Below are 26,386 nucleotides of genomic sequence, written 5' to 3' on the forward strand. Positions count from 1 at the left end.
ATACACCATATATAAATGGATAATACTTCTTATGGATTCAATGAAATAACACTTACAAATGATTATTTCAGGCTACCTCAGTGGATGGATCCCTCAACGCTTTTCTTTTTGGATAAACTTTATTCTCTGTCAAGAGATATCTCTGGTATCCCTTCTGTGTAAGCCCATAAATGCTAAGTGAGGAAGCATCCCAATGGAAAACAGACAAAGGCAGTGGGTCCACAGTGAATGTCATTAAGTGTCTTCCTGTTCTAACATTCAGATAGCAAGTGGAGAGGCCTAATTTGATGAATTATATTGGACATGGCCAAGGAATAAGATTCACTCAAATCACTTTCTTTTCATAAAGGCTATACCTCTTCCCAGAAAACTTTTCAAATGTCAATTGGCTTTTTATCTGAAAGAGTAATTCTAAAATCATGTCTAGATCAATTTGTGATCGTAGGTGCCATATCCAGCATTGTCTAATCTAAATGACGTGAGTCACCTCAAACATATACTGAGCTATGCATCCACTGGTGGTGGTGGTTTGTATCATGGTAGGTCCTAGAGGCCTCACCTCAGATCAGGGTTCCATTGAATTAGGCATCATGCAAAGACATAGAAACAGTGCCTGCCCTGAAATACTTAAAATCTACAGAGACAACAGGGGGAGAAAGAGAGTGAGAGAGAAAGAAAGGAAGATTTTGCAGATTCGTAACTAAGGTACAGTGGGAGTAAGGGATATTTGGTCTGGAAGAGGCAGGAAGTGAAACCAGACTTCTCAAGTCCCAGTCCAGTGACTTAATCATAAGATTAATCTTCTTTTCATGGTACCAGGTTTCGTATTTTTGGGATGCTAATCTTACTATAATGTAGCCATTATCACAGGTACATCAGGCTGGCTGCTTACTTGTTAATTAATAAATACACTGCACATTTAGATTGGATGAGTCAACTAACTTTGCAACAGGGACCATGTACTTTTCCTTTAAATATAGCAACAAGTGATGGGTCGGACTAAAGATATTGGTATATTTTTAATGATCCAAAAACATCTTCAACAGTTGGGACTGAAGCTTGAAACCCATTCTACTACACGTGCCTGAAATGACATATTGCAAGCTTAGTTTTCATAACAATGTGGTATCAAAGACTGATTTAAACTTCCCCAGCCAAGCCCTCCCCCACATAAAATTCCTACCCACCCACTTTTTTGAATCAGTCATTTGAAAAGACTTAGGGTTGCAGCAAAAAACTATATTCATGCCCTAAAATAGGCAATAGATATTTACACCCTATCCATATAGTTGTGAAAGAAGTACAAAACCAAAGGTATTTGTTTTAATTTATTTAGGTACTTGATAATTTTTGCTATCATTACCATTTGTCACTCAGTGTAATTTATCTTCATATCTTGGAAGATTATAAGTATGTTTATTAGCAGCCCCAATTAAGGAAATAAATTTGTGCCATGTCCCACTGGGCATGACTATGCTAATACTTCTCTCCCCTCTCCAAATCCAGTGGTCTAAATCTAATTAGTTTTGAAATTCAACCCTATCAGGTCAATGTGACTCTGCCATTAGTCACCCACAGGTATTCTGGCCCACAGCTCTTGAAAAAAGATTGTGATCTACTGGATGAATTATATCACCACCCTTACATGACAAACTGGAGACAAAAAGCTTGTTATTAGCTCAGGGGAGTGGATTATTTTATTGTAGGCATTCGTTGTTTTTGTAGGGCACTTGGGTTTGAGGAAATACATAAAATCATTTTCAGTCAGTTTATGCAGGATATATGTCAATGCTAGATGGATAATTTTTCTAATATTTTTAAAAACAATTTCACATTTCAGTTTGCAGTTCTATAGTTTACATTTCAAAGTGGACATATAATTCAAATGTTAGGAGTTTAAGTACATTTAAATGTGACAACGATAGTGTCAAGGCAGCAAAGCCATTGTTACAGCTGAAATGTCTCTTCTGTATTACTTTTTTAAAGAGACTGTTTCATAAAAATCTGTTCAGGCATTTTGGAGTTAATGGACACATTTTTTCATACGATTAGACGTTTTCAGATTTTTTTTATACTTGGTAACTAAAATACAACTTGGGTTTAACACTCAAAACTTGTCATGCATGCAGTCCTGAATGAAGACTAGAAGAAATGTGGTTTTGATATAATTATAGATGTTTAAATATAGCATACTGAGCAAACACAGCATCAGTTTCTTTAATTTTAGAAAGTTACACCAGTGTACAATGCTCCAAATGTGCTGATCTCTGAAAAATCACATTTGTATTTAAACAGCATAACTACGATAATTGAAATCACAAAGGTGAGAGGGGTCAGGTGTCTTTTATAAACATACCAAGTTTATATTATATACCTTCCCCTCTAAACATTTTGGATCTTTCACTCAGAGTGACCATTGCTTTGCCTGCAATAAGAATTCAACTTGTCACTTCTCTATGGTAGAATAAAATCTTAAACCTAATGTTTGCAGCAAACCCTAATAATGGTCTTGCAAACGTAGAACTAAATCAGTGAATGAATATATAATGGGAGTCTCACTAAATTGCAGGTAAGAGCAAGGGGGCAATTCCTTGAACACAGACAACCTTATTGGTCTAAACAGCTTTGTTCTTTTCTGATTGTAGAAGTTAGACAAATTTAGTCCCTTTTATTACTTGGACAGGTACTATTGTCCAAATTTTGCCCTCAATTACATCCACAGAACTCCCAGCGAAATCAGCATAGTTGGTCAAGTCTAAACGAGGATGGAATTTGGGCCCTGGGGTGTAAGGATGTTGAACTGCTGGGATTCCACTGGTCACTTTTAGCATATATTACCTATTATGTATTAGTGACCTAATGGTAACACCCTAGGGAGTGAGACCTGGTTTCGTTCCAGCTTCAGCTAGCTCTCTCTCTCTATGGGACTTCTCTGCATGTCAAAAAATTAACAGTCTAATAGTTTTCAATTGTGGTCCGCAGATGCTTGGGGGCCGCAGACTACGTCTAAAATTTCCAACGGGGTCCACATCTACACTTGAAATTTTTTAGGGGGTCTGCAAATGAAAAAAAAAGTTGAAAACCACTAATCTAAATCCATGCTGTCATGGGCTAGGATATTGACAAGATCACAGTTAAGAAATGATGAGTCTAGTCAGTTTGTGGATGCAAGAGTTCCAACAGAATACTTGTAATTTTTGGGCACAGTGGCATGCATAGCAAAATGGACTAGCCGCTTCACTACATACTTAAGGATCTGGGCAGGCTTATACAGCCCATGTTGCTGTGACTTCACTGCTATTGTTATTTGAGTTAGCTAGATCAAAGCTAGCTCAAGTCTGTCTACATGTGCTGCAGTCAAATCTCTGATTGCAGTGTAGACATACATACCATTTGAGTGAGCCTGGGGCAAGCTTGGAAAGTGGTGGGATCCATAGTATGGAGAACACAGAGTATGGAAGTTGTAGCAACCAAGGTTTGGGTGTCCAGATGAAAAAGGTTTAAACGCAACTGAACAGGCATATTCTAAAGCATATCTGCTATTTTGGATTGCCATTTCCTATTACCATTTCCCTTTTTGAAAGCATAGTTATGTTAATATGGGGCTCTGTGATGTTGTATGATTAAAATATGATGATGTATATCACCGTTGCTACCAATGTTATGTAATTACAACAAATTTATATGAAATATGTCATGTAAGGTATCAATGGAAAAGTTATAATCTATCAAATATGATTATCTATTTGTACGTATGTATTGTCTTTGTATCTAAAGTTATGAATATTAACTATGAATTAGTATTTCACGTGTGTTTGCTCCTGGGATAACACCCACAAGGTAAGTTACATCCAGTTTGGCCAGCACATTGTGAATGGACTATTCAAACTGATGGCCCATTAAAGGACACTTAAACGACTGAGGAACGCACCTAGTGCCTGATGGTCCTTCCTGGGGAAGTTTTAGCCAGAATACTAGTAATGACCGTTTCCATGACTCACTGAAGCATGCAAGAGTATGTGACTAGCTCATGTGACCAGCTCATGTGACCGTGGACGACTCCTTGTGCCTGTTATTTTCCACAAACTAAGACTGAGAGCAGTCCCTCCACATGGGAGAAGGCATAACAAACCCTGTAAGCATCTGCATTTTACCTCTTTCCTGCTCTCATCTCTGGACTATGGAATTACATTAACAGGAGCATTCTACTAATGGACTGAGTACCTTTCAATCATCAGTGACTGGATCCCCAGAGACCACAAGTGACTGCTGGGCAGACCGAAAACACACGGGGCCAAAACCATGACTAAGCTCTTTGGCCAGAAATGGAAGGAACATGCTCGCAACAAAACAGAATGGTGTGGTGTTGACTTGCATTCGTGGCAGGACGGATAAGGACAAGCCGGACAAAGGTGACAAAGATAACCTTTCAATCTTCTGGAAATTACCAGAGACTTAACAAGCCAGCAGTTTATAACATCACTGCTTCAAACCTGATACAAGAATTTTGCAATGAGTGTATGTATTTGTTTTCCTTGACCATTATAACTCTCTCCTCTTTCTTTCCTCTTATAAATAACCTTTAGATATTAGATACTAAAGGATTGGCAACAGCATGATTATTGGGTAAGATCTGAGTTATATATTGACCTGGCTATGTGGCTGATCTCTTGGGATTAGAAGAACCCTTTGTTTGATGAAATTGGTTTTAAATAACCACTCATCATTCAGTATAGTGTCTGGATGGTGAAACAAGGGCTGGGATACCCAAGGAGGCTGCATTTCTGACTTCATGTTAACCAGTGTGGTGAGACAGAAGTTTACTTTCGTTATTGGCTTAGTATATCTTATGAAGGAATAACCACCAGTTGGGGGGAGGGAAGTCTGCCCCATTTCTCAGCGGTTTGTCCTGAATCTGATATTTTCAGCTGTGGCCCACTGAGGCAAGGTGACAGACTCCTACTGTGTACACTCCTGATTTACTGAGCATTCCCCAGTTTTGCAATGCTAGCCATTATCCACAGACTTTGTTTAATAGCTCAAAGATGCACGATTATTACTCACAAATTTCCTGGACTCTCTTTCCCATGTGGTGAGTACTTCCAAGAAAGAGCACCCCCCGCCCCTTGCCTAATTAGTTAAGATAGAGAAAATCTCATTGGTGCTGCTAGTTGCAAGTCTTAGGAGTTCAACTTTTAAAGTTATGTTCTCTCACAGATGAACACACCCCTAGCATACCTTTCATATTAATTTATGCGTATCAGTATGTTAAATGGCACCTAAGATTGAACAGGCCCCCAAATATGAACTCCCTTTCTGTAAAATATATGCAATTATTTCTATTTATTTTATTGTTAAAAGTTTAGCAAAAAGAGAACAGTAAATCCCATGTTTGTCAAGAGTCACCCTACAATAGCAAACATGCCTGCATGTTTGATCCGGGAAAATAACAAGTTTAAAAGAGATTACCAGTGAGGAAACCCCCTCCCCCCCACATTTTGCAAATTACAAAAAAGTATCTCGGAAGTTTCCTTTTAAATAGCAAAAAGCTTATTTATTCATGTTCAGCAACTAGTATTTATTTCTCTCCAATTCATTTCACACTCTGTGCTTAAATGCTTTAAAAGGTAACACAAAAGCATCACAATGGATATAGCTTTGTTGTTGTTACTTAAAAGGTGAGAATTTTAAGTTTCCAATGAGAAATAAAACAAGATTATAATATAATGTGTTTCCTTAACAAGCTGCAGTAAAAAACACACTTTTGTTTCCCAGACACATTGTATCTGTCGGTGAGAGCAAGGCATCAGACAGGAATACGGTAGTAATTGTGCAAAAAAAAGGATGGTGATATAAATCACCAAAGGTTAATGATCAGGATGTGAACAGAGGGACTTGTTTACAGAAATAGCATGCAATTTAAAATTTACAAGAGATTTAATGCCACTACTTGGCAATAGCTAAAATCAACAGCCCAGAAAACAGTGACATTAAGAAAAATATTACAGTTATAATCATTCCAAAATAAGTCAATTAGCGTTAGGGCATGCGCTTGTGATTACTTGACCCATTTGGTTTGCACTTAAGTGAAAAAAAGATTTCCCCCCTATAATATCAAGATTACCGAGATGTGACCTATTTTGCATTCCATATTTCATATACCATTCCCTCTTACTCGCTGTCTGAGATGGTGGCCGAGGGTTTTTCTCCTTGCCTGGCTTCCAAGTAATTCTGACCTCTGACATTTGTAATAATAAAAAAAAAGAAGACAGTTTATAATTGTGTTGTTCAAATGAAGGTGGGGAAAAATTCAATCTGCTATTATACAAAAGGCATGACGGCTGTCTTCAGTGAAAAAAGCAATGTAAGTCAATTTGTGAACTTTGGCACCAGGCGACCTTTAGAAATACAACAATATACAGAATTTACAAGCAAGAGTAGCACATGCAAATGACCTGGCTCTGTCTCGCCTTTGGATTAGAGCTGCAAAGAGCATTATGGAGAACGCTTTCACAAAACAAATTAAGACTGTTACTTAAATGTCACGGCACACTATTGTATTTGGCTACAGATCATTACACCTGATACTAACACTTTTAAAAACTGTAATAACTTGGGAAATATTACATTGAGTACCCACATGTATAAAGGGGAAAAATAAATAAATAAAAGAAAATGGGTTCCCGAAGTAATTTAAACATCACCACTCCACGACTAGAGGGAAAGGTCAGAATTTAAGTAAGCTGAAAGGAACATGAATGGCAAAATAAAACGCACAAACAAAAAGATGAAAAGACCATGGGAATGACTCTGCAAACAAAAGATGAAAGCACGCATGCTTTGGGCAAATTTGATTTCCATTCCTGCATTTGGAAAGTGAGAGGAAAGGGGAGCAAGTCTGGAGAGGCAGGTATAAAGGGGAGAGAGGGAAAGGTGTTCATCTAAAACGTGTTGTTTTAATTTGTTACCTTCAGTGTTGGTGCTGCTGCTGCTGTATATATTTCGCAGGCTACCAACACGGTTTAGTTTCCATGCTTTGCGTTTGGCTGCATCCAGAGAGCAGAAGGGGAAGAGAAAGAAAAAAAAAAGAGAAAATAATAAAATATAAAGAAAAGAAAAATATGAAAAAGGGGAGAAAAGAAATGTCAAAGTAGCATGTGAAGTAAAATACCAGCACAAGCCTGTTATATGTGAAGCAGCAACATAGACAAACACAAACACAGCTTCTCAGAACCACCACCAACATGGAAGGCCTTGCTCCTTTTTTTTCCACTGAAAAAGATACTTTCAAGACTTTACAACATGACAAGACTTGTCAGTAGTAATGGGATCCAAAATAGCAATGAACAATGGAATAGAAAATGCACTCAGTGCTTCTTGTATACATGATGCACTATTAGAGACAAGACAACTACTGAGGTATAATGCTGTTTAATTTATAGCAAGAATTGCCAACCAAAGGATTTCCCCTTTTGCTAAGACGGTACACTAATCACTAGATGCCTATAACAGTAAAACCTTTAATTCCAGGTGATGATGTAATAGGTAATAGGTTCAAATAATCTAAACCACCATAAGCATTATTTCTAGTGTAATGCTTAGCTGTTCTACTTTATTATTATTATTATAAATATCAAGTAGAAACTGTTACTATGCACATCTTGTTTTTTCAGAGGCAGGTTACTGGCAAAGTATAAATTCTTGTTTGGACGGTAAACCATAATGCCATCATTGCTGTATTAGAATCACATCAAACTTTTAAATCTCTCTGTTTCAAGCTCCCATTTTTGACATTAATAGGCAGAACTGTACAAAAAGCACTTAAATCCTCTGCTCATTATGGGAAATTAATTCTCTCACTGTCTTTTAGCAGAATCTATATATTTCTCCCCAAAAGCTAATTGAAAGCATGAGAAATACACTAGACTAACAAAAAGAAAAGGAGGACTCATGAAAGCTTATGCTCAAATAAATTTGTTAGTCTCTAAGGTGCCACAAGTCCTCCTTTTCTTTTTGCGGATACAGACTAACATGGCCGCTACTCTGAAACTAGACTAACAATATTTTTAGAGTCAATTTCATGGGGCATGGCCTGTATCTTTCTTTTCAAAACAACACCAGGCACAGACACACACTGTTGGCATTTAACAACAACCAACATTAACCAACTGGATAATCGACCCGTTATTTATCCACCAAACTAGTATGTATGGACAGTAGCAGAGCAAGCTTTCCCATCGCTAACCCAAAATAGGTCTCAAATGTAACCTACTGGGGCCACTTCTCAGGATGAGGTGGTAAAGCAGCAATTCATGGCTGCACCACTTAGCAGGCATTGTGATTGTCAGGTAACTGTATACATGCAGCTTGGAGAACAGACTTCACAATACTAACAACAGTGATAAAGGCAAACCTCCACCAGCTGTCAGCAGTATTAGAGCTCATACCTATCTTCAAGCCAGACAGAAGAGAGAATAAGAGAAGTGCCAACAGACAGACACTTCAGCAGGCCTTATATTCCACCTAGTGTCTTCCCTCATGCAAATCTTGGTCTAAGGCTGTCAAATACTGCAAGGTTAATTGTGATGGTGCATTGCAGTGAACTGGTTAGTCTACCATCTCAGTCAACAGGGGACCTGTTGGTAACAAATCTGTCATAATTAGGTGTATATATTGTTTCTCCCACTCCTGCCTAGTATGCCCCTTCAATCTTTGAGATGATATGCACACAACAAATAATATATGCAAACTCTGAAAAAGTCTTTTTCTTGTTTTCTTTTCTAGATGTGTATTTTAGAATGCCAAGAAGTGCTTCAACCAAAAGACTGTTTATATGGAAAAGTAACATTACTGTTAACTCATTCAAATGTTTAACAAAAAGCTGTATCTTCAGTTGAATGGCTAAGAATGGAAAAATACTTGTTTTCCCATAATGGACAAGTAGCTCAATCAGAAGATTGAGCACATAACATGATTCATACAGTAGGTGATGTGATCATATGGTGAATTCAGTTTCGTGCTGTAAGGAGAAACCCTGTCCTACCACCTGTATTAGAAAGTTGCCTATTTGGAACAATTCCTCATGTACAGCATTGAGAATGATAACTACCATCTGCATGCAACCAGAAACACTATTATAAAATGGCAATTCAGCTGTAATTGAAGAGCAGTACCCAAACACCCTAGAATGTTAACAACCTATCCATTCTTTTAATGCAGTGGCATTCAGTGTTTAATATTATGCACTGATAAGGGAAAAAATGGAAATCTGGACACTTGACTGCTGTCACCGATCCCCTTAACTTTAAAAATATATATTACTGAAATGAAAATCTACAATATTATCCAGGAGACCAACTGATTCAGTCAGATTTATCTATACATTTAAGTTGGTCAAGTCTAAAAGTGTCTGTCTACTGTGCCCTTTAATATTATGAACCTTTAGTTTTAAGAGACATTTAGCAAGTCAGAGCAGGAAGTAACAACTAAAGAGGGTCAATCTCCCCGCTGAAAACTTACTTTTTCTGAAAAAAATTTGCATATACATAGCCAAGTCTAGACTTAGCACCCCCCTGAAAGGGGAGGCTGTCTCCAGTACATAAAGCCCCTTTCCCAGTCTGCTTTATGTTTTTCATTTTTCATACTCTAATCGCACATTAGAGAATGGATGTATAAGCAGGAGTGAACTTGCAGCCTGGTTTTCTATTAACCTATTGATGAAATAATCAATTTTAAATGTGTTAAATGTCATGCCTTTTTCTTCCTTTAAACAAATGGACATTTTCTAGCTGAAGCTGAGGTCCTGATACATCCTTGTGTGTCTTGCAGCATTGACTGGACTTCAGTCTACTTTTTGTGGTGCTTCACTGCCTCAGATAATACAATACTGTTACCATCAGCAGGCTTTGGACAATGCCAAATGCAGCCTCCAGGATTCTGACTGATGTATGTGAGAACACCAAGGCCCATCTTAGACAGCTTACCCTGACTGCCTTCATGATTACGCATGGACTACAAATGTTTGTAACTTACAAACAAGGCCTTACAAAGCACTGCAGGTAGTTATGTGCCTGATATGTCACTGACTCATACCGCAGGACATTCTGTCTATCTAGTCTGGACTCTCTTTCTAATTCAAAAGCCAGTTCAACAGAAGATGATTATATCTCCAACCTCTGATGTGCATTGCTTATTAAATCTCATAACAAGTTTTCTATATAAAGAATCTAAAATAAATATTTATTTTCTTTTGTTTTTAATGGTAGCTCAGCTTCCTATTTAGAAAGAATCTTCAAATAGTTGGATTTGCTAAAGTCTTTTCCCCTAGGCCTCTCCTCCATTAAAAAAATACTAGTTTCTTTTTTTAGCCTACTAATTTTGCAAGAAATGCAAGTTTTAGCTCTTTAGTTTTCCCTGACATATCTAGCTTTCTGTCTACAATGTTGAAATACCATAACCTGCAGTATCAATGTATTATTTTAAATGGTTTTAACGAACCCTTTTATTGTCTTTGAACTTGCATTGATTTTGCATTTTCGCATTGTCTATCAAAAACAAACCAAAAAATTCCAACCTGAGAGCGCAGCTAGATTACAAGTATAATTTTGATCTCATCCGAACGAATTAACATCTAGAATTTAGACTGCTGAGATTAAATTTCTATCCCGTCAGTCAGGAAAATTAATTTGTGCTTTCTGACTCCCAATCCGGACGGGTACAATAAGTCATTATATGTAGCCTGGCAATACAGAGCTATGTTATTAACTACAGAGTTGCATTATGGTGCTACACTGTGAAACAATAGCATAAATTGTTATAATATTTTACTTCAGCACAAAATATAGCCCAGAAATTCCTGTTATAATTATCATAGCAAGAGATTATATAATGATAAGCCATAAAAGACTTTGAATCCATGGCTCTGAAGCATGTGTTCTAAGATGAAGGGGTCAAAAAGACTTCTTGAAATCTTTCAAGCCAGCCACTTTTGCTTAAATCATTTCATTCTGTGATTTGATTTATTGCTTCTGCATGGCACAAACTTCCTTGACTATGTAGGTCAAATATACTGTTTAAGACCATCAAATCCAGCAGAATGACTGATCCATAAGGAGGGAAGACTGATGAGTTTTCATAAAGTGTAGCTTGTATATAGATGTTTTCATGTCAAAAAGAGGTAGAGAGTGGTTCCTTTATTGTGTTCAGGCATTTTAAAAACTGTTAAATATTTACCTAGTTAAATTCAGCAACTGCTGTGACCTATGTCCTGTTAGAACAAAGTTTCTGAGGAAAAAATATAACGACCATTAATATGCCCTGTTGTAGCATGCGATACAGCCATATACTTCGTGAAAACTCATCGGTCTTCCCTCTTTATGGACTGCATAATATTCTATCTTTTGTCTAATGCTCAAGTGAAGGACCTGTTCCCCTCTTTCCCCAAAATGTCTGTTGCAACATTAAAGGCTTAGCAGTGCCTCAGCACACTGTGGCTATGCCCACATTGCAGCCAGCTAGCTTTGACTGAGCTAGTGTGCTAAAATAGCAGCATAAGTGTGCCTGCATGGGCAGCAGCAGGGACTAGGTGCTTGAATACATACTGGGGCTGGGGGTAGGAGGGGGTTGGGCGAAATTGAACATGGGGCAGCTAGCCCAAGCCACTGTGGCTACACTTATATTTTTAGTGTGCAAGCTTGATGAAAGAGTGCAGCTATGTCTACCCAAGTTGGAAATCATACACTCCTGGCTGCACAGTTATGCAATAGTATACACCAATTTATCAGACGTGAAACTAGGAACTTCTCTGGTTCCTCCCAATCTCCAAGGAGGATCAATGTAAAACATTAATTATAACGGTTCTTATATGCAGTAATTTTTATTGTGGCTAAATTTCTTTTATATTTCCTGATAGGGAATTGTGTACCCAAATGACAGGACCATATGATTCTCTTTCCTCATAAATAAGATATGGTTATTATAGAGGGAGTGGCAGCAACCCCTGCTTGTTACTTTTCTTATTAAAAGAATTTGAAGAAGTATTTTAAGTGCTTTAAACACTCTTTGCCTGGCTTGTAGGAGGATTTTGAAATTTGGCATCAGGGAGGCACCTTTCTTTTGGTGTTTCCATTTAAATTGACTTGCTGCCAGAAACCCTCATGATTTTCTTAGCATTGCCCCAGCATCTCACTTCAGCAGTCCACACTGGGTAGAATCTCTGGGGGGGAGGGATAGCTCAGTGGTTTGAGCATTGGCCTGCTAAACCCAGGGTTGTGAGCTCAATCCTTGAGGGGGCCATTTAGGGATCTGGGGCAAAAATTGGGGATTGGTCCTGCTTTGAACAGGGGGTTGGACTAGATGACCTCCTGAGGTCCCTTCCAATTCTGATATTCTATGATTCTATGAAATGGATCCTCCTCCTCATTTTCTGTCTCATCAAAATGTGGACTATGGGGAGAGGACACTGGACTGGAACCCAGGAGATCATATATTCTCTAGACACACCACTTTTACCAGCTGGTGTTAATAATTCTATCTTTTTCACTGCTTTTATTAGTAAGCAATGCCTCACAAGTCACGCAAGCTGGAAACAGAACCCAGAACTCCAGTGTGGCAGACCCAAATCTCAGCCATACCACGTGAGGTGCTCTGGATTTGTTTTCTGTAAGAACAGGGCTATTCTTACATATATAATCCACTGTTTCAATGTGGTATGTGATGTCCTCTACATACCTGCCAAGTTTTGTTCACTCCATGGGTAACATTTTATGGAAATGTAAATTATTTGAACTAGTTTGTATGTAACCATAAACTCTGGCTTCAGAAATGTTGTGTAAATTTAGTGCTCATGCAACCTTGGAGAAAGGAGCCCTCCATTTATCTACAGGACAGCAGCTGGGTAAGCTTTCCACACACACTGCCCTGCAAGTGTGTCTTGACCCTGATTGGATGGTGGGGTGGGGGACCTTCCTTAAGGGGTAACTGGGATAAGTTCAGGTTCCAGGCCCCAGGAAGTTCCTAGCTTCTCTGTTGAGTCTGCCAATTAGTGCAAAGCAAGGTAGTGAATGCGTGCTTAGGGAGATGGAGCTGAGATTCCCCCAAACTCTTCTCATATAGGGGCTGCCAAACATCCATTAGACAGAAATCACTTTTAATCCTGAGTGGGGTTGGATTCGTACTGGCAACCAAACAGGCAAAAGGCTCTGATGCTCATCATTAGCAAATGTCCTCAGGCATCCAAGTCTCCTAATCTGTACTAATCTTACACCTTCAAGTGTGAAGTCTGTTTTCTGGAAGATAAATTTATTAAACCAAGTTCTGACCTTTTCTGTAGTTTACACAGGCAGGGTCTTATACAGTCTGCGGTCACAAGCAACATCTCCCGCATCCCGCTCTCAATCTTCTTCAAACAAAAAATGTGTCCCACCCTTTCTTAAATGGATTGGGCCCATTAACTAAAATACATATAATACAATAAAACAAATATTAACAAAACATCCAAATTCACCTCTAATTATACTGTTTTGCAATATAAAATCATTTCAACAATTATTCCAGTGTTTTCACACTAGCCTACACATATCCATCTCTCCGATGCATCATCGGCTGCCTTTGAACCTATAACCTTCAGATACACAGCAGAGACCACTACCGCTACTGAGGCAGGTGAATGCCAGGAAAGCTCAGTCCCACTTCTGTCAGAAATTTCTGATGTCATTCTGGCCAAATCACTTAAATCAAAATTCCAGGTGTTCCACTAATTGCGTGCTCCTCATTTTCCGAGTACCTAACTTGAGGCAGGTGGGGCCTGACATACACAAGTGCTGAGCACTCACCTGCAACCAGAGTGAATGGGACCTTTGGATGCTCAGCCTTTCGACCAGTGTGGCAGTGTAGTCTGAAGAATGAGCACAAGAGTGGGGAATCAGGAAGGCCGGAGTTCTAATCCTAACTCTGCAACTGATTCACTGTGTGGCCTCAGGCAAATCACTTTTGTTTTTGTCTCAGTTTTCCCATCTGTAAAATGGGGATAACTCTCACACTGGGGACTTGTAAGCAATAATTAGTTTGAACTTTGAACATGAAATGCTATACAAATACTGAGTACTGGGGGTTTCTCAAGTTTGGTTGTAATCATTGGGCCCCCCCAAAATTAGTGAAGACTATAAAGCTTTGGCCTGTCTCCTTCTGCATAAGGGGTCTCTCTGTAAAATGTGGATAATAATTCTCTGCTATTTCACAGGAGTGTTACAAAGATAAATGCATAAGTATTTGTGAGGCAAAGGCAAACTTAAGTCTGCAATTTACTAACTTTCAAGTGCTTGGTTTTGCAAACTGAACACAGGTGTATTTTGTATGTAGCATGCATTTCTATATTTTAAAATATATATGCATACCCCTTACATATTAAAGAAAGAGAGGGACAGTGTGTCTATAAGAAAGTAATGCTGCTTTTGCTAGGATATGGAGTAATTGGGAATTATTTAAACTTAATGACTCCCAATTACTGCACATCTTTGTATTTTTTTCAGACAACAGCTTTACATCTGTGACTATCCCATGGCAGACAGGATTTTTGTGTGCGTTTGTTTTCTTTAACAGGGATCCCAAGTATTTCACTTTTATGAATCTATTTTTCCCCTGGTTTTTTATTATCTAGATATTATAGCAAATATGTTTACCACCATTACTACTACTATGTGATTTCCAAAACCACGGTAACCACCTGGGTGCTTGTATATAAATTAATTTAGTACCTGGAACACCCCCTAATGGAACCTACGAATATAATCTCCTGTAAACCTTATTAAAACAAACCTCATTACAACTCATTGCTTTTTTTTTGGTAAGTGAAATAAAAATACACTTCCATTCTTAGGAGTGTTCTAATGTCTACAGTTTGATTCTAAAATCTTCTTCCATCATTGTACCAAGAAACTACAGACTTGTTAATGTCACCTCTGGACTCCATCTGACAGAGCTCATTGTTGATTAGATAAATAGTCCTCAGATAGCTGATTAAAAAATGATGTAGCCGTTAGGTTGTGTGCCCAAGCCTTGTCAGCCATGTTGGATGTTAAAGTGTGCATGAATTACATCCCTGGAGTGTGCTGTACAGTGCTGATTAAATGAGGCACGCCACAGCCCTCAGCATCAATTATCAGAAATAATAGGATCTTTTCACATACACCGGAGGAAGGGGGATGGGGATGTAGTTGGTGTGCCACTCATATCTGAGAATCTCATCATCACCAGCACAAAATAAATAACCCTGTCCATTCATATAAAGAAGTTTTATTTTTTATGAAACACAAGGTAAAGCAAGAGAAAATGTAAGATAACCTTTCCAGATAACACATACCAGCCCAACTTGTATATTTTAAATATCTATGCTACACTTGTATAAATACCACATTTGCAGAAAGGCAGGCCTGCATGACAGAGGGGTATTTTAGGGTGACCCATGCTCCAGGACAATCTGCATAAAGCTAACACACCACAGTGGGGATAGGATTCTGCTGTTTTGTTCTCCTCTTACACTTTTTAGTGCTCTACATCCCATAATCTTTTATCAGTTGTCATTTCATTGAGAAGCTGCAGATTGGGGATCTCTTTTATGTTGGCCATCTGAACGTTCATTGGGTCAACAAGACTGTGTAAATGTTCTGTTCTTTCATAATAGGAGTAGAATTATTTCATAAGATGCAACCCAGAAGATTCTTACACTATGTGAACTCCCTACTTCAACTGCAAAGGGGCTTGACACAATGGTCTTTTCCTAGAGGATGCCATACAGGGAAGTAGTAAAGTTGAAACATCCATTAAAAGGTCTTTGAAAGGATTAAAAAACTAAGACCAAGCAAATTCAACACAGGACATAAATTCAGAAATAACCCGGCTGAATTGAGTTTCTGACTCTGAGTAACATTATGCCTGTAAATTCTACTCAAAATTAATGAAAAAATTAAACTTAATTAAAAAAAATTCAAAACAGCGCAAATATCTGACAACAGAGACGAAGAATTATTGTCACTTTTCTGCATTTCCCAGCAAATTGTCAGAGTAGGTCATATTGCAGTTCATACTACACTAGATTTCCACAGTAAAATTGCTTTAAACACTCAAAAGAGATTTGAAAGCTTCAGAAGATTTCCATTTAGTGGGTTAATGTGGATTCTAACAGATGTACCACCAGACCAAGGCAAGAGCTGAAATAAAAACAAAAGGAAAGACAACTGGGTACTTCATTAAATCAGAAATCCAAGCTTGCAGGGTGCTGAACTCTTTTGAAAATGTGGTCCCACTTTTAAATAATCGGGCCCTGAATATTTTTGGAAGGATGGTGATTGAGAAGGGAAATTGGTAGGAATACTGAATTCTGGATTTGAAGATCACTTACACTGTACACTAAAATTTCACATCTGACAACAAAATGGAAACTGACCATCAGTGCTCCATTTTACAACCATGAAACAATCTAAGGGTACTAATTGTATTTTAATTAAATTTGGTTTGCAGCTTTTTCATCTTCATATATTTCAAAGAAAGAAAAGATGAAAATTGGGAGAAGAAAAGTTTATCTTCACCACTTAACACAAATTTAAAGTTTTATATATACTCATTTACACAAAAGTTAATCTCAAACTAATATTAATGAAGAATTGTGTTTTATATTAACAATAATTAATTCTTCTTTCCATCTGAATAAGGTTTTTTCCCCACTAAAACTTCTGCAGAAGGTAAAGGATTATCCAGTGTTTTAGCAATGTGCTATAAACATTCAAGATTCACAAAGACAGAAATAGATGTTAATTGGAAACATTTTTATTTTTTCCTCAGCTTTTTCATTTCCTGCAGCTGAAAATTACACATCTTTTATACACACACACAAATCTTTTTCAGCCATCTAGAAAAATTGTCTTTTAATAAAAGCTTTAATTTGTGCTATCATATTTCAAAGGCAACGAACAGCTAAAGCAGCTAATCAAAGGTATAATTATTTAATGACTAGTACTCATGCTATCTAAGAGGGACATAATTGCTTGGCTGTGATCACTAGACCACCAGCTTCTATACTGGAAAACAAGTACTCTGCTTGTAGCATTTGATCGACCAATTTCTAAGGTTAGTTTCGACAACTGGGTCAGCTTCATGAGGCTAGCTGAGTTATTATGAGATTAGATAATCAGTTTATAACTCCACCTCCATTTTTGTTGCACATATTTTAACTAGAGAGAATTGGTGGGGAAAAGAGAAACCTCTCTAACACCACCACACAAAAATATTTCTCTAGACACACCATACTGGGGGCCATCACCACCCAGGTTTAAAGTGTTTTTTAATGGTACATGGCAGTTTTCTATATATTCCAGCCCACCTTATTCCAGTAATTATAATGTAAACCAAGAAACTGCTTGATAAAAGGGATTTTTGTCCTTAATTGCTTTTTGATATTTATCATCAATATTCCATTTGTTCTGAGTTAGTGGAACAGCTATAGAAAAGTTTTAAAAGATCAGTCTATCGGTGACTTGTACAATTGAGCATGTTACAGTAGAACGCCTGATGGTACATTTGTCATTGTTAAACCTATCAACAATTTACATTTATGTATATGATCTGTGTTTTCATGTGTTTAAGAACAAGATACTTAACTAGAGATACTTCATCATAGAAAAGTTTCTTGAACTTAATACCAAGCGCAAAATATATAATATACATTGTTACCATCATTGACTCTCACACTTCCTTTTAGGGTACATTAAGAAGGTATCCTATATAAATTCTGGTATTTCAAAGATTTTAGGGTTCTGAAACCAAACTTAATCAACATTCTTATACTTGTGCCAAGGTGAAGGTTCCATCATGTAATTAATATAGAATTAGCTTCCAAACACGGGAGATAAAACACTGGATGCCACTATCAGATCAGGATACTGCACAGACAAGTCACTGCTTGAGCCAAATTGCTTTCTCATGTGCCACTGCTTTGTTCAAGTCTTACAATTTAAGGATCAAGAAACAATATACACCGGACCCTCACTAGAACATGAGATTTGGGATCCATGCGCGGTACCGTGTTAACGTAGGGACTGTGTTATAGTGGGGACCGCATTAAAATGAAATGCAATTAAAGTAATTAAATTTGGGATCCATGGCCACGACCGCATTATATGAGAATTCGCACTATATAGATGTGCGTTCTAGTGAGGGTCCAGTGTACTGTTACACAAATCGGGACTTCTGTTTACGCTGCTAGAATGGAGATTAAAGCCCTACATTTGTGACAACAAATCAAGTACAAACCTAGATCACAAATGAAATGGCTTTTGATAGTCAATCCTCAACTGGCAATGCTGCCACTGCATACAGTAAAATGTGTTAGCATTATAAGCGAACATATTTACTCCTAAAAAGGAGGGGAGAAATAAGAGATGGCAGCAAAGAAAAGGGGTGGGGAAGAACCCACTAACAGGGAATACTGCCCAAAATGGGCTTAAAGGAGAGGAATACTAGAAGAGCAAGTATGGAACAAAGGTGACCATGTTCTTCTCAATAAGCTGACCTTATTTCCTCTGTTTAGACTCAGTATTGATTCACAGTGAAGAGAAAATGCTTACTTGCTTATCCTACAAAGACCCACTACTTTTATGGCATGATGGATTTATTCTTGGCTTGGACCATCAGTTTCATCTACAGACAGGGAGCGTGCAACTTTGCCCATTATAGGCTGATAAACAAGCAGCATTTAAATCCATTAACCAAAGATGCATTGTTCTGTACTCTTTCTTTGAGCAAAACGCAGCCACATTTTGTTGATAGTGCAAGCAACTACTGTCAAGAAAACAGTTACAAAACAGCAGAAAGATGTTACTGCTAAAAGGAATTTTATTCTCAAAGCAGGGATCCTGAAATTTCTGAACTTATTTTGCCACCACCTTTTAATGAAATTTCTTTTTCAATGTATACTAGGTGTCAGTGTGAAAAAAACAGTAAATTAAAAAAAAATGACTATTCATTGAGCTACCATGATGCAAACAAAGCCATGAAATTTAGAGACAAGCCTCCAGGGCACCCATTCTCTGATATGGTATAAAAATAATGTGTTCAAAGACTGACAAATATTTATGTACAATGTGAGTTAGGAATGTGCTCTCTAAACTGAAGTTTTCCTTCAGATACTCTGCTCAAGTTCAACTCCTGTCATGGTTAAAGCTACATCAGCCAGCACCAGCCGCTGCAAAAGTCATGGAGGACATCTTTGACCTCCATGACAGACTCACAGCCTTAGTCATGGTACCTACAAGAAATAAGGCAATGTTTCATGGTGTCGCTGAGGAACCATTCAGGCAGGCAGTTGAAGGGAAAGTAATACATGTAAAATAAAGTTTTCACTAGAAGATTGTTAAATCTCACTTCAGCCCTGTTTTGAGGTCTAATGTGAAAATTAAGTAATGGAAAAGAGAGCCATGTGTTGGCCCTCTTTGTAGCGGAGAATTTCACCCAAAATACATACGAGGGGTTTGGTGGTTTCTAGTATCCATATATGTTGCAACATCTAGCATTATTTGTAGTTTGCTCTCTAGAGGTGCAAGGCTGGAGTTTCTTTTGCAATGCAGGTGAGGACTGAGGTGCACTGGAAGAACTTTGTGGGAAGGCATGCACAACACTAGTTTGGACTATTCTTGATGGAAAATCATGCCCATACTTTTGTCGTGACATACTAACAGCTTCCATTGGATCTGTATTAACTTTAATTTTCTGAAGATCATTTTTCTTGTTTGTCTAGTGAGCATAAAAATACGTACCCCTCACTTGAAAAGTGCTTTGAGATCTAAGGATGAGAAACACTATATAAGAACTACTATGGAACCATAATTAATTTAACACCTTAGAACAGGGATTCTTCACATGAAAAACTCTTAATAGTAGAGATCTATTTTGGCAAGGTCTTTTCACCTTACAGACTTATTGGCATTTGTAACTACTTCTTTTGTGTGTGAGAGACTTACTATATAGTCAATACCAAGTTTAAGGTAGGTGTGGCCATGTACATAGGGAATTATAAAAGTAGAAGGTCTAATTACACCATGTTATTGTGAATTTCTATTAATTATAATATTCTGTTTCCACTATACATGAAGTCAAGCTACCACCTATTCATGTAGTTAGGGCAGAAGACAAACTTGGGAAATTAAAACACAGGAATAAGGCTGAAGTTTATGTTAACTTACTTGTAAAAGGTAATAAATGTAAATCAATCTCTCTCCGGAAAATCATTAGTTTCATGGTGCATTTGTTTGGAAGTTCTTCCTTGAGGTGACCAGTAAAGAGGTGGGCACATTGCAGAGTGATCCTAGTTCTTAGACACTAGACATGTAACTAAACACTGGATTTATGGTTTATTACAAGAATCTGTAACCCACTAACCTTCCCTTTTAGTCCTGTTATTGCAGAGTTGTTAACAGGTCACTTCACCTTGAATGATCTCACACAATGTGCGTTAACCACTTACACTAAACAATCTATTCCACCTTGTATTTGGCTGAGACACACTAAGCACTTGTATACATTAGGCTTACTTTGGTATAACCTAAGTTGCTCAGGAAAATCCACCCTCCAAGCGACATACATTAGACCGACCTAAGTGCTGGGGGAGGTGGAGTAACTACACCGACAGGAGAGCTCTGAGCATCTGCATTACCAGCACTACAGCAGCAAACTCCATCCACAGGCATGGGGACTAGTGATGTGGGAGGAGGGGGTGCTGCAGCACCCCCACATTTCATGCAGGGCTCTGCTCCTGATCCCATGCCCGGGGTCTCAGCTGCCAGCCCTGTGCCCTGGGCTCCGTGTCCGCCCTCAGCTGTGGCCCCAGCCTCTTCCCCCTTTCCACGTCCCCCCATCCCAGAGCCACGGCCCTCCTCCTGGCCCCAGCCCTAGGGTGTAGTGGGGTGTGTGGACAGGGGTAAGGGGGAGGCACAGCACCCCCACTATAAAAAGTTTTCCAGTGCCACTGGCAACATTGGAACAGCTGTGCCCCTGGAGTGAATCTAGTGTACACTAGCCTTAAGTACCTTTCTCAGACCTGAAGCATAGCTCTGTGTAGCTGTCCAAAAGAAGGTATTATCTCAGCTGCCTTGTTTCTCTAATATCCTGGGACCAATATGGCTACAACAACACTGCAAACAGTAAAATCCAATGGCTATCCAGTGACATAGTTCTTACTGGTAAGTGTCCAAAAAAACCAAGGAGCTACACAGGGAGGAAGAACTGCCGTTTGGTTGCTCCTTTGTAACTGCTGCGATTTTTCCAATTTAAGGTTACAGACAGGGTAGGAAAATGTTCTAGCTATTAATAAAATAGACGACTTTGTGTTTTCTATTAATTATGCCTGTTATTTTAAATTTCACTCCTTCATGTGTGTATTACTTAGGGTTCACCTTGGCTAGGATTCCTCAGCTTTACTTATGTCCTACTGTTGGTTCTCAGGACCTTCCTGATGACATACCTAAAACAAACTATAATGAAGTCTGATGCGGATACACAATACCCAAGCACACTCCGAACTCTGAGTAATGTTTGAGATAAGCCAGCATGCTCAGGGTTAATTTTTCTCTCTACTCAGTAGTTTTTACATTAATGTAATACTAGCAGTGTTATAGCTTGGCTTATATAAAAGATAACTGGAATGGCAGAAAAAGATCCCCATGAACAACAGTGATTAGCCTTTTGAACAATTAAGTTAAAAAAGGGAAAATTATGAGGTCAGATTTATAGTCACACATTTTTAACATATCTTATAAAAACATTTGCACAGAACAGGCTATTTGTAACTGAATTCAAAGTAGCCGTTTGAGAAAGCACAACCACCATAAAATTAAGAGTCTCAAGACTAGGGTTGATTGTCTTTAATCTGTCAAAAAGCATTAAGTAATTTTGACCAGCAAGTCCAATTGCATTTCACCTGTATATTAAAACTTCCTTTTACATCAGATGCTAGTGTCAAACAGTTCTTTTACTAGCCAGAAATCTGAGTTGTTAACTACTAAACAGCTAAATGACAATGGTTGTTACTAATCGCTTATTGAATAATGAAACTGACACAACTGATAAAAGGTTTCAATCCTGGAAAAAAATGATTTATAGTATTTCACTCTACCGGCACTGTTATTTGTATGACAAATGGTTGGACAGACACCAGTTAATCTCTGCACACCTCCAACTCTGATGTGGCAGCTTCTACTGGAGCATCCAAATAATCAAGTACAGCTAACAATACAGCTATGATGTTGTGAGGGGCTGAATGCTGGTATTTTATCAAGGCTGATCCCCAAATCAATTTACACAATGGATTTTTTTTTGGTTATGGGGGAGGGAGAGCATGAAAAGAAAGAAGAAAGAGGAGTATCATAAAAACAATAAGCTGAAGCTTGCAGCTAGGTATCTAGGCCACACTCCTGTAACAGAGAAATGAAATCATCAATACAACTAAGGCATTAATGATTTCAGAAAGCTCAGTATAGTTTACAGATTTCCTTGATGGCAAAATCTGAACTGCAGCATCATACAGACCCTGTCAAGGTTGTTTGTTACATTGTAGTGTAATATTACATTTCCTGCTGTGTGCAGCAAATGCCATTTTCCCTCAGATGGAGGAGAGGGATGTGACTTCTTTTGAAGATGTTACGATATGTGATTTTTTTTTTTTGAAAAATGAATGAAACATTATATTTATAAGCAGCACACCAATGGAAACTTTATCTGGATGGTACTATAGCCTCATTCTACTTCCTGCAGAAGTCAAATGTATTCAGTCATTCTTTTCCTTCTTTTGAAGGATGAGCAAACACCTCAGACAGTTACTATGCTTCTCTCATTAGAAGCACACTTAAGAATGTAGGAACTGATATGGAACTGACAGGGCAATCAGCAGGTGATCCATCCTATTGTCCAGTCCCCGTTTCTGACAGTCATCGGTTTAGGGATCCCTGACATCTTGGCTAATACCATTGATGGACCTATCCTCCATGAACTTGTCCAATTCTTTTTTGAACCCACTTATGATTTTGGCCTTCACAACAATCCCGGCAAGGAGTTACACAGGTTGACTGTGCATTGTGTGTTTGTTTTAAATCTGCTGCCTATTAATTTAATTGGGTGAACCCTGATTCTTGTGTTACACGATGGGGTCAGCGGATGTTACTTACCTGTACCTGGAGCTTCTTCCAGATTTGTCCCTATCTGTATTCTACTGTGGGTTACACATGTGCACTATGTGCCTGGAGCTCGAGAATTTGAAAGCAATGTCCATTGGTCCACATATGTGCCTTGGCTCACCTTTTGTTGCCAACCGAGGGGATAAAGGGCGGGGTGGACCACCTCTCCAGTTCCTTCTCTACCACGAATCATATAAGATACAAAGCAGAGGGGAAGGCATCTCAAAGAACTTCCAGTTACTGGTAAGTAACCTCCCCTTCTTCTTTGAGTGATGGTCCCTGTTGTATTCCACTGTGGGTAACTGACAAGAAGTACCTAAATAGGAGAGTGCGAGGATGTAGATGGTAGGGCTGAGAGGAGTATCACCATCCCAAAGGAGGCATCAGCAGAAGAGTCCTGCACCAGAGCATAAGGTCTTCCAAATGCATGAATGGAGCCCGACGCAGCTGCTTTACAGATGTCCAGGACGGCATCTCTTGAAGAGAAGCCATAGTTATTGCTCGTACTCTGGTGGAATGAGCTCTTATCCCTTGGAGACGGGGATAAGTTCAAAAGCTGAAAGTAGAATACAATGCAGCCAGAGATCCATTTGGAAGGGATGTGGACTCTGACTATTTCTGCTATAGCGACAAATGGTCTTGGGGACTTCCTGATTGGTCTTGTTCTGTGTAGGTAATATGCCAAAGCCCGCTGAACATCAAGGGAGTGGAGTCTTTGTTCCTCTGTGGAAGCATGCAGTTCTGGGAAAAATACAGGTAAGTGGATGGATTGGTTAAGGTGCAATTCCGAAACTACTTTAGGGGTGAATTTGGGGTGTAGACGCAAAGAAACCTTGTCCTTACAAGTATGAAAGATCTGCCATTGCCACAAGCTCGCCAACCCTTCTTACTGAGGTGATGGCTACAACAAAAGCGACCTTCATGAAAAGGAGGGACACGGAGCAAGTAGCTAAAGGTGAGGTGGGAGTACTGTGAGTACTGAGAGAAGAAAGTTTAGGTCCCACTGGAGAGTAGGCTTCTGATTAGGTGGGAAATAGGCCTTTCCAGAATCTATTAGTCAGTGGATGTGCGAAGACCAAGTAGCACTGAGAAGGTGGATGGGATGCACTTATTGCCCCCAAGTGGACTTGCAAGGAACTGATGGACAAACCTGATGTCTTCAAAGATAGGATATAGACTAAGATAGTAGAATTATCTGTAGTCTCTGGGAAAGTGGCTCTTTGGTGAGCCCAAGAGAAATGCTTCCATTTAGCTTGATAACATTTTCTAGTAGAGTCTTTTCTACTATTACAGAGGATCTCTTGTACCACTGTAGTGCGTGAACATTCTATAGATGATGCCCATCTGAATATCAAGCCCTGAAGTGGAGTGAAGGCAGATAAGGGTGCTTGATCTTGCCTTCCTCCTGGGTCAGGAGCTCAGGGAATGATGGGAGGATTATTAATGGTTGGGATGACATGAGCAGAAGGTTGGGAAACCAGAATGGTTTGGGCCAGAAGGGGGCAATCAGGATTTTGTGTAGAACTCATGGTAGGAGAAGGCATAGTTGAACTGGTCTGACCAAGGAAAAAGCAGAGCGTCACCTTGGGAGTGTAGGGCTTCTCTGCAGCAATATGTGGTGCATTTCTTGTTTGCCTGAGAGGCAAACAGATCCCTGGTTGGGGTTCCCCACACAATGACAACATTGCAGAATCCCAAGTCATTGAGCTCCCACGCCTGGTTGACTGCGAAACATCTGCTGAGGGAATCTGCAAGCACATTTTGTTTCCCCAAAAGGTAGGCTGTCGACAGGGTGATTTGATTGCTCCAGAGGCTGAATGCTTCTGTACACAAGGAGGTGGATCTTTCTAAAGATGGAATTATCACTGCCAACATGACCATTTGAAATCTGAGTTTGCAAATGAAATGGTTGAGATGGTGGAAGTCGAGAATGGATCTCCAACCACCCTTCTTTTTGGGTATCAGGAAATAGATTGAGTAAAACTATCTCCCTTGGTATTGAGGAGGGGTGTATTCCATTGCCCTTCGCTGCAGTAAGGAACTCACCTCTTGTTTGAAAATACTTTAATAAGAGTGGTCCTTGAAGGGGGGCAGAGGAGGTAGGGATGGCAAACTATCATATAGCCAGAGTTTAGTGGGGTGGTCACCCGCTCCGGCCTTAAAGGGCTTAAAACAGCCCGGGAGAGGGCTGTGGCTGGGAGCAAGCAGTTCCCAGGCTGACTGGGGGAAGCAGGCTCAGCTGGGGCCGCACCCCAATCAGGGCTCAGCTGGCCCTTATAAGAGGGCAGTGGGCCAGGAGCAGAGTCTCTCTCTGCCTTTAGAGGGAGAAGGGCCTGGCTGCTGGGGAGCATACCTGGGTACCTAAGATGAAGTAAGGGTGGGGAAGGCCAGAGGAGCTGGGAGGCTCCAGACTGGAAAAGCCCCAGGCTGCAGGCCTGGTGGTCAGCCTAAGATAGGTACTGGCATTGCAGGGGCCAGCCCACGGGTAGGCAGAAGCAGCAAGTCCAAACCCCCCCTTGCCTGTGATGATTGGCTTATATATTGCTGTCTGCCCCAGTGAACGGGGGCTAGATGGTGACTGGGCAGTAGCCATATACTCAGGTGAGGTGGGGATAGTGGGTGGGGGTTCCCCAGGGAGGGGAGACCCAGAGACTGTGGGGCACTGCCAGGAGGCAGCATGCCAGGGAAAGGGGCACTGGGGTCCGGGAGGGACATGGAGGCCAGCGGCAAGCGGCACACCGGCCTGCAGAGGGCGCTCTGGACCTGGAAAAAGAGCTGATTCCCAGGAACCAGCAGGAGGCACCGCAGAGTGAGTCTCATCCCATTACACAGAGTCATAGACATTCAGCATCCACTTGTCTGTTATTGCTCTCCAGATGTTGAAAAAGAGAACTAGTCAACCCCCAAATTGTGTGTGGGGGAAGGATCAGGGGTTGTGAGGCAGCAACAGATTCAGATCTCCCAGTATGAGAGGGGTTCTGCTTGTCTGGGTCGTCAGAGCAGGTGAGGAGGCTGGTATCCAAAGTTGATGGTTGTTGCTGATTGAGAAGGATTGTGGGCGGGAAGCATAAAGTTTGAAGCCCGGAGTCCTGGGCAAAGTCCGGTACCCAAATGGGGTACAGGGATGGGGTGGGGGGAAGATATCCTCCCCCCGGGAGTCTAAACTAATG

General features: G+C 39.7%; 1 protein-coding gene across 8 annotated transcripts in view; it reads right to left on the reverse strand.

Moving 5' to 3' along the window:
• AGAP1 (ArfGAP with GTPase domain, ankyrin repeat and PH domain 1) overlaps positions 1–26,386 on the reverse strand; it is a 694,100-nt gene that overhangs the window by 88,149 nt on the left and 579,565 nt on the right. For 5 of the 8 annotated variants that reach the window (XM_073306800.1, XM_073306804.1, XM_073306803.1 and 2 more), the window contains one exon: positions 6,969–7,046. The exons of the other annotated variants lie outside the window; for them this stretch is intronic. In XM_073306800.1, coding sequence (XP_073162901.1) covers positions 6,969–7,046 — 78 coding nt within the window. The remainder of the gene's footprint in view (positions 1–6,968; positions 7,047–26,386) is intronic. 8 annotated transcript variants of the gene reach the window in all.

Source organism: Lepidochelys kempii, chromosome 11, assembly GCF_965140265.1.
Source record: "Lepidochelys kempii isolate rLepKem1 chromosome 11, rLepKem1.hap2, whole genome shotgun sequence".
Taxonomy (NCBI): Eukaryota; Metazoa; Chordata; order Testudines; family Cheloniidae; genus Lepidochelys; species Lepidochelys kempii.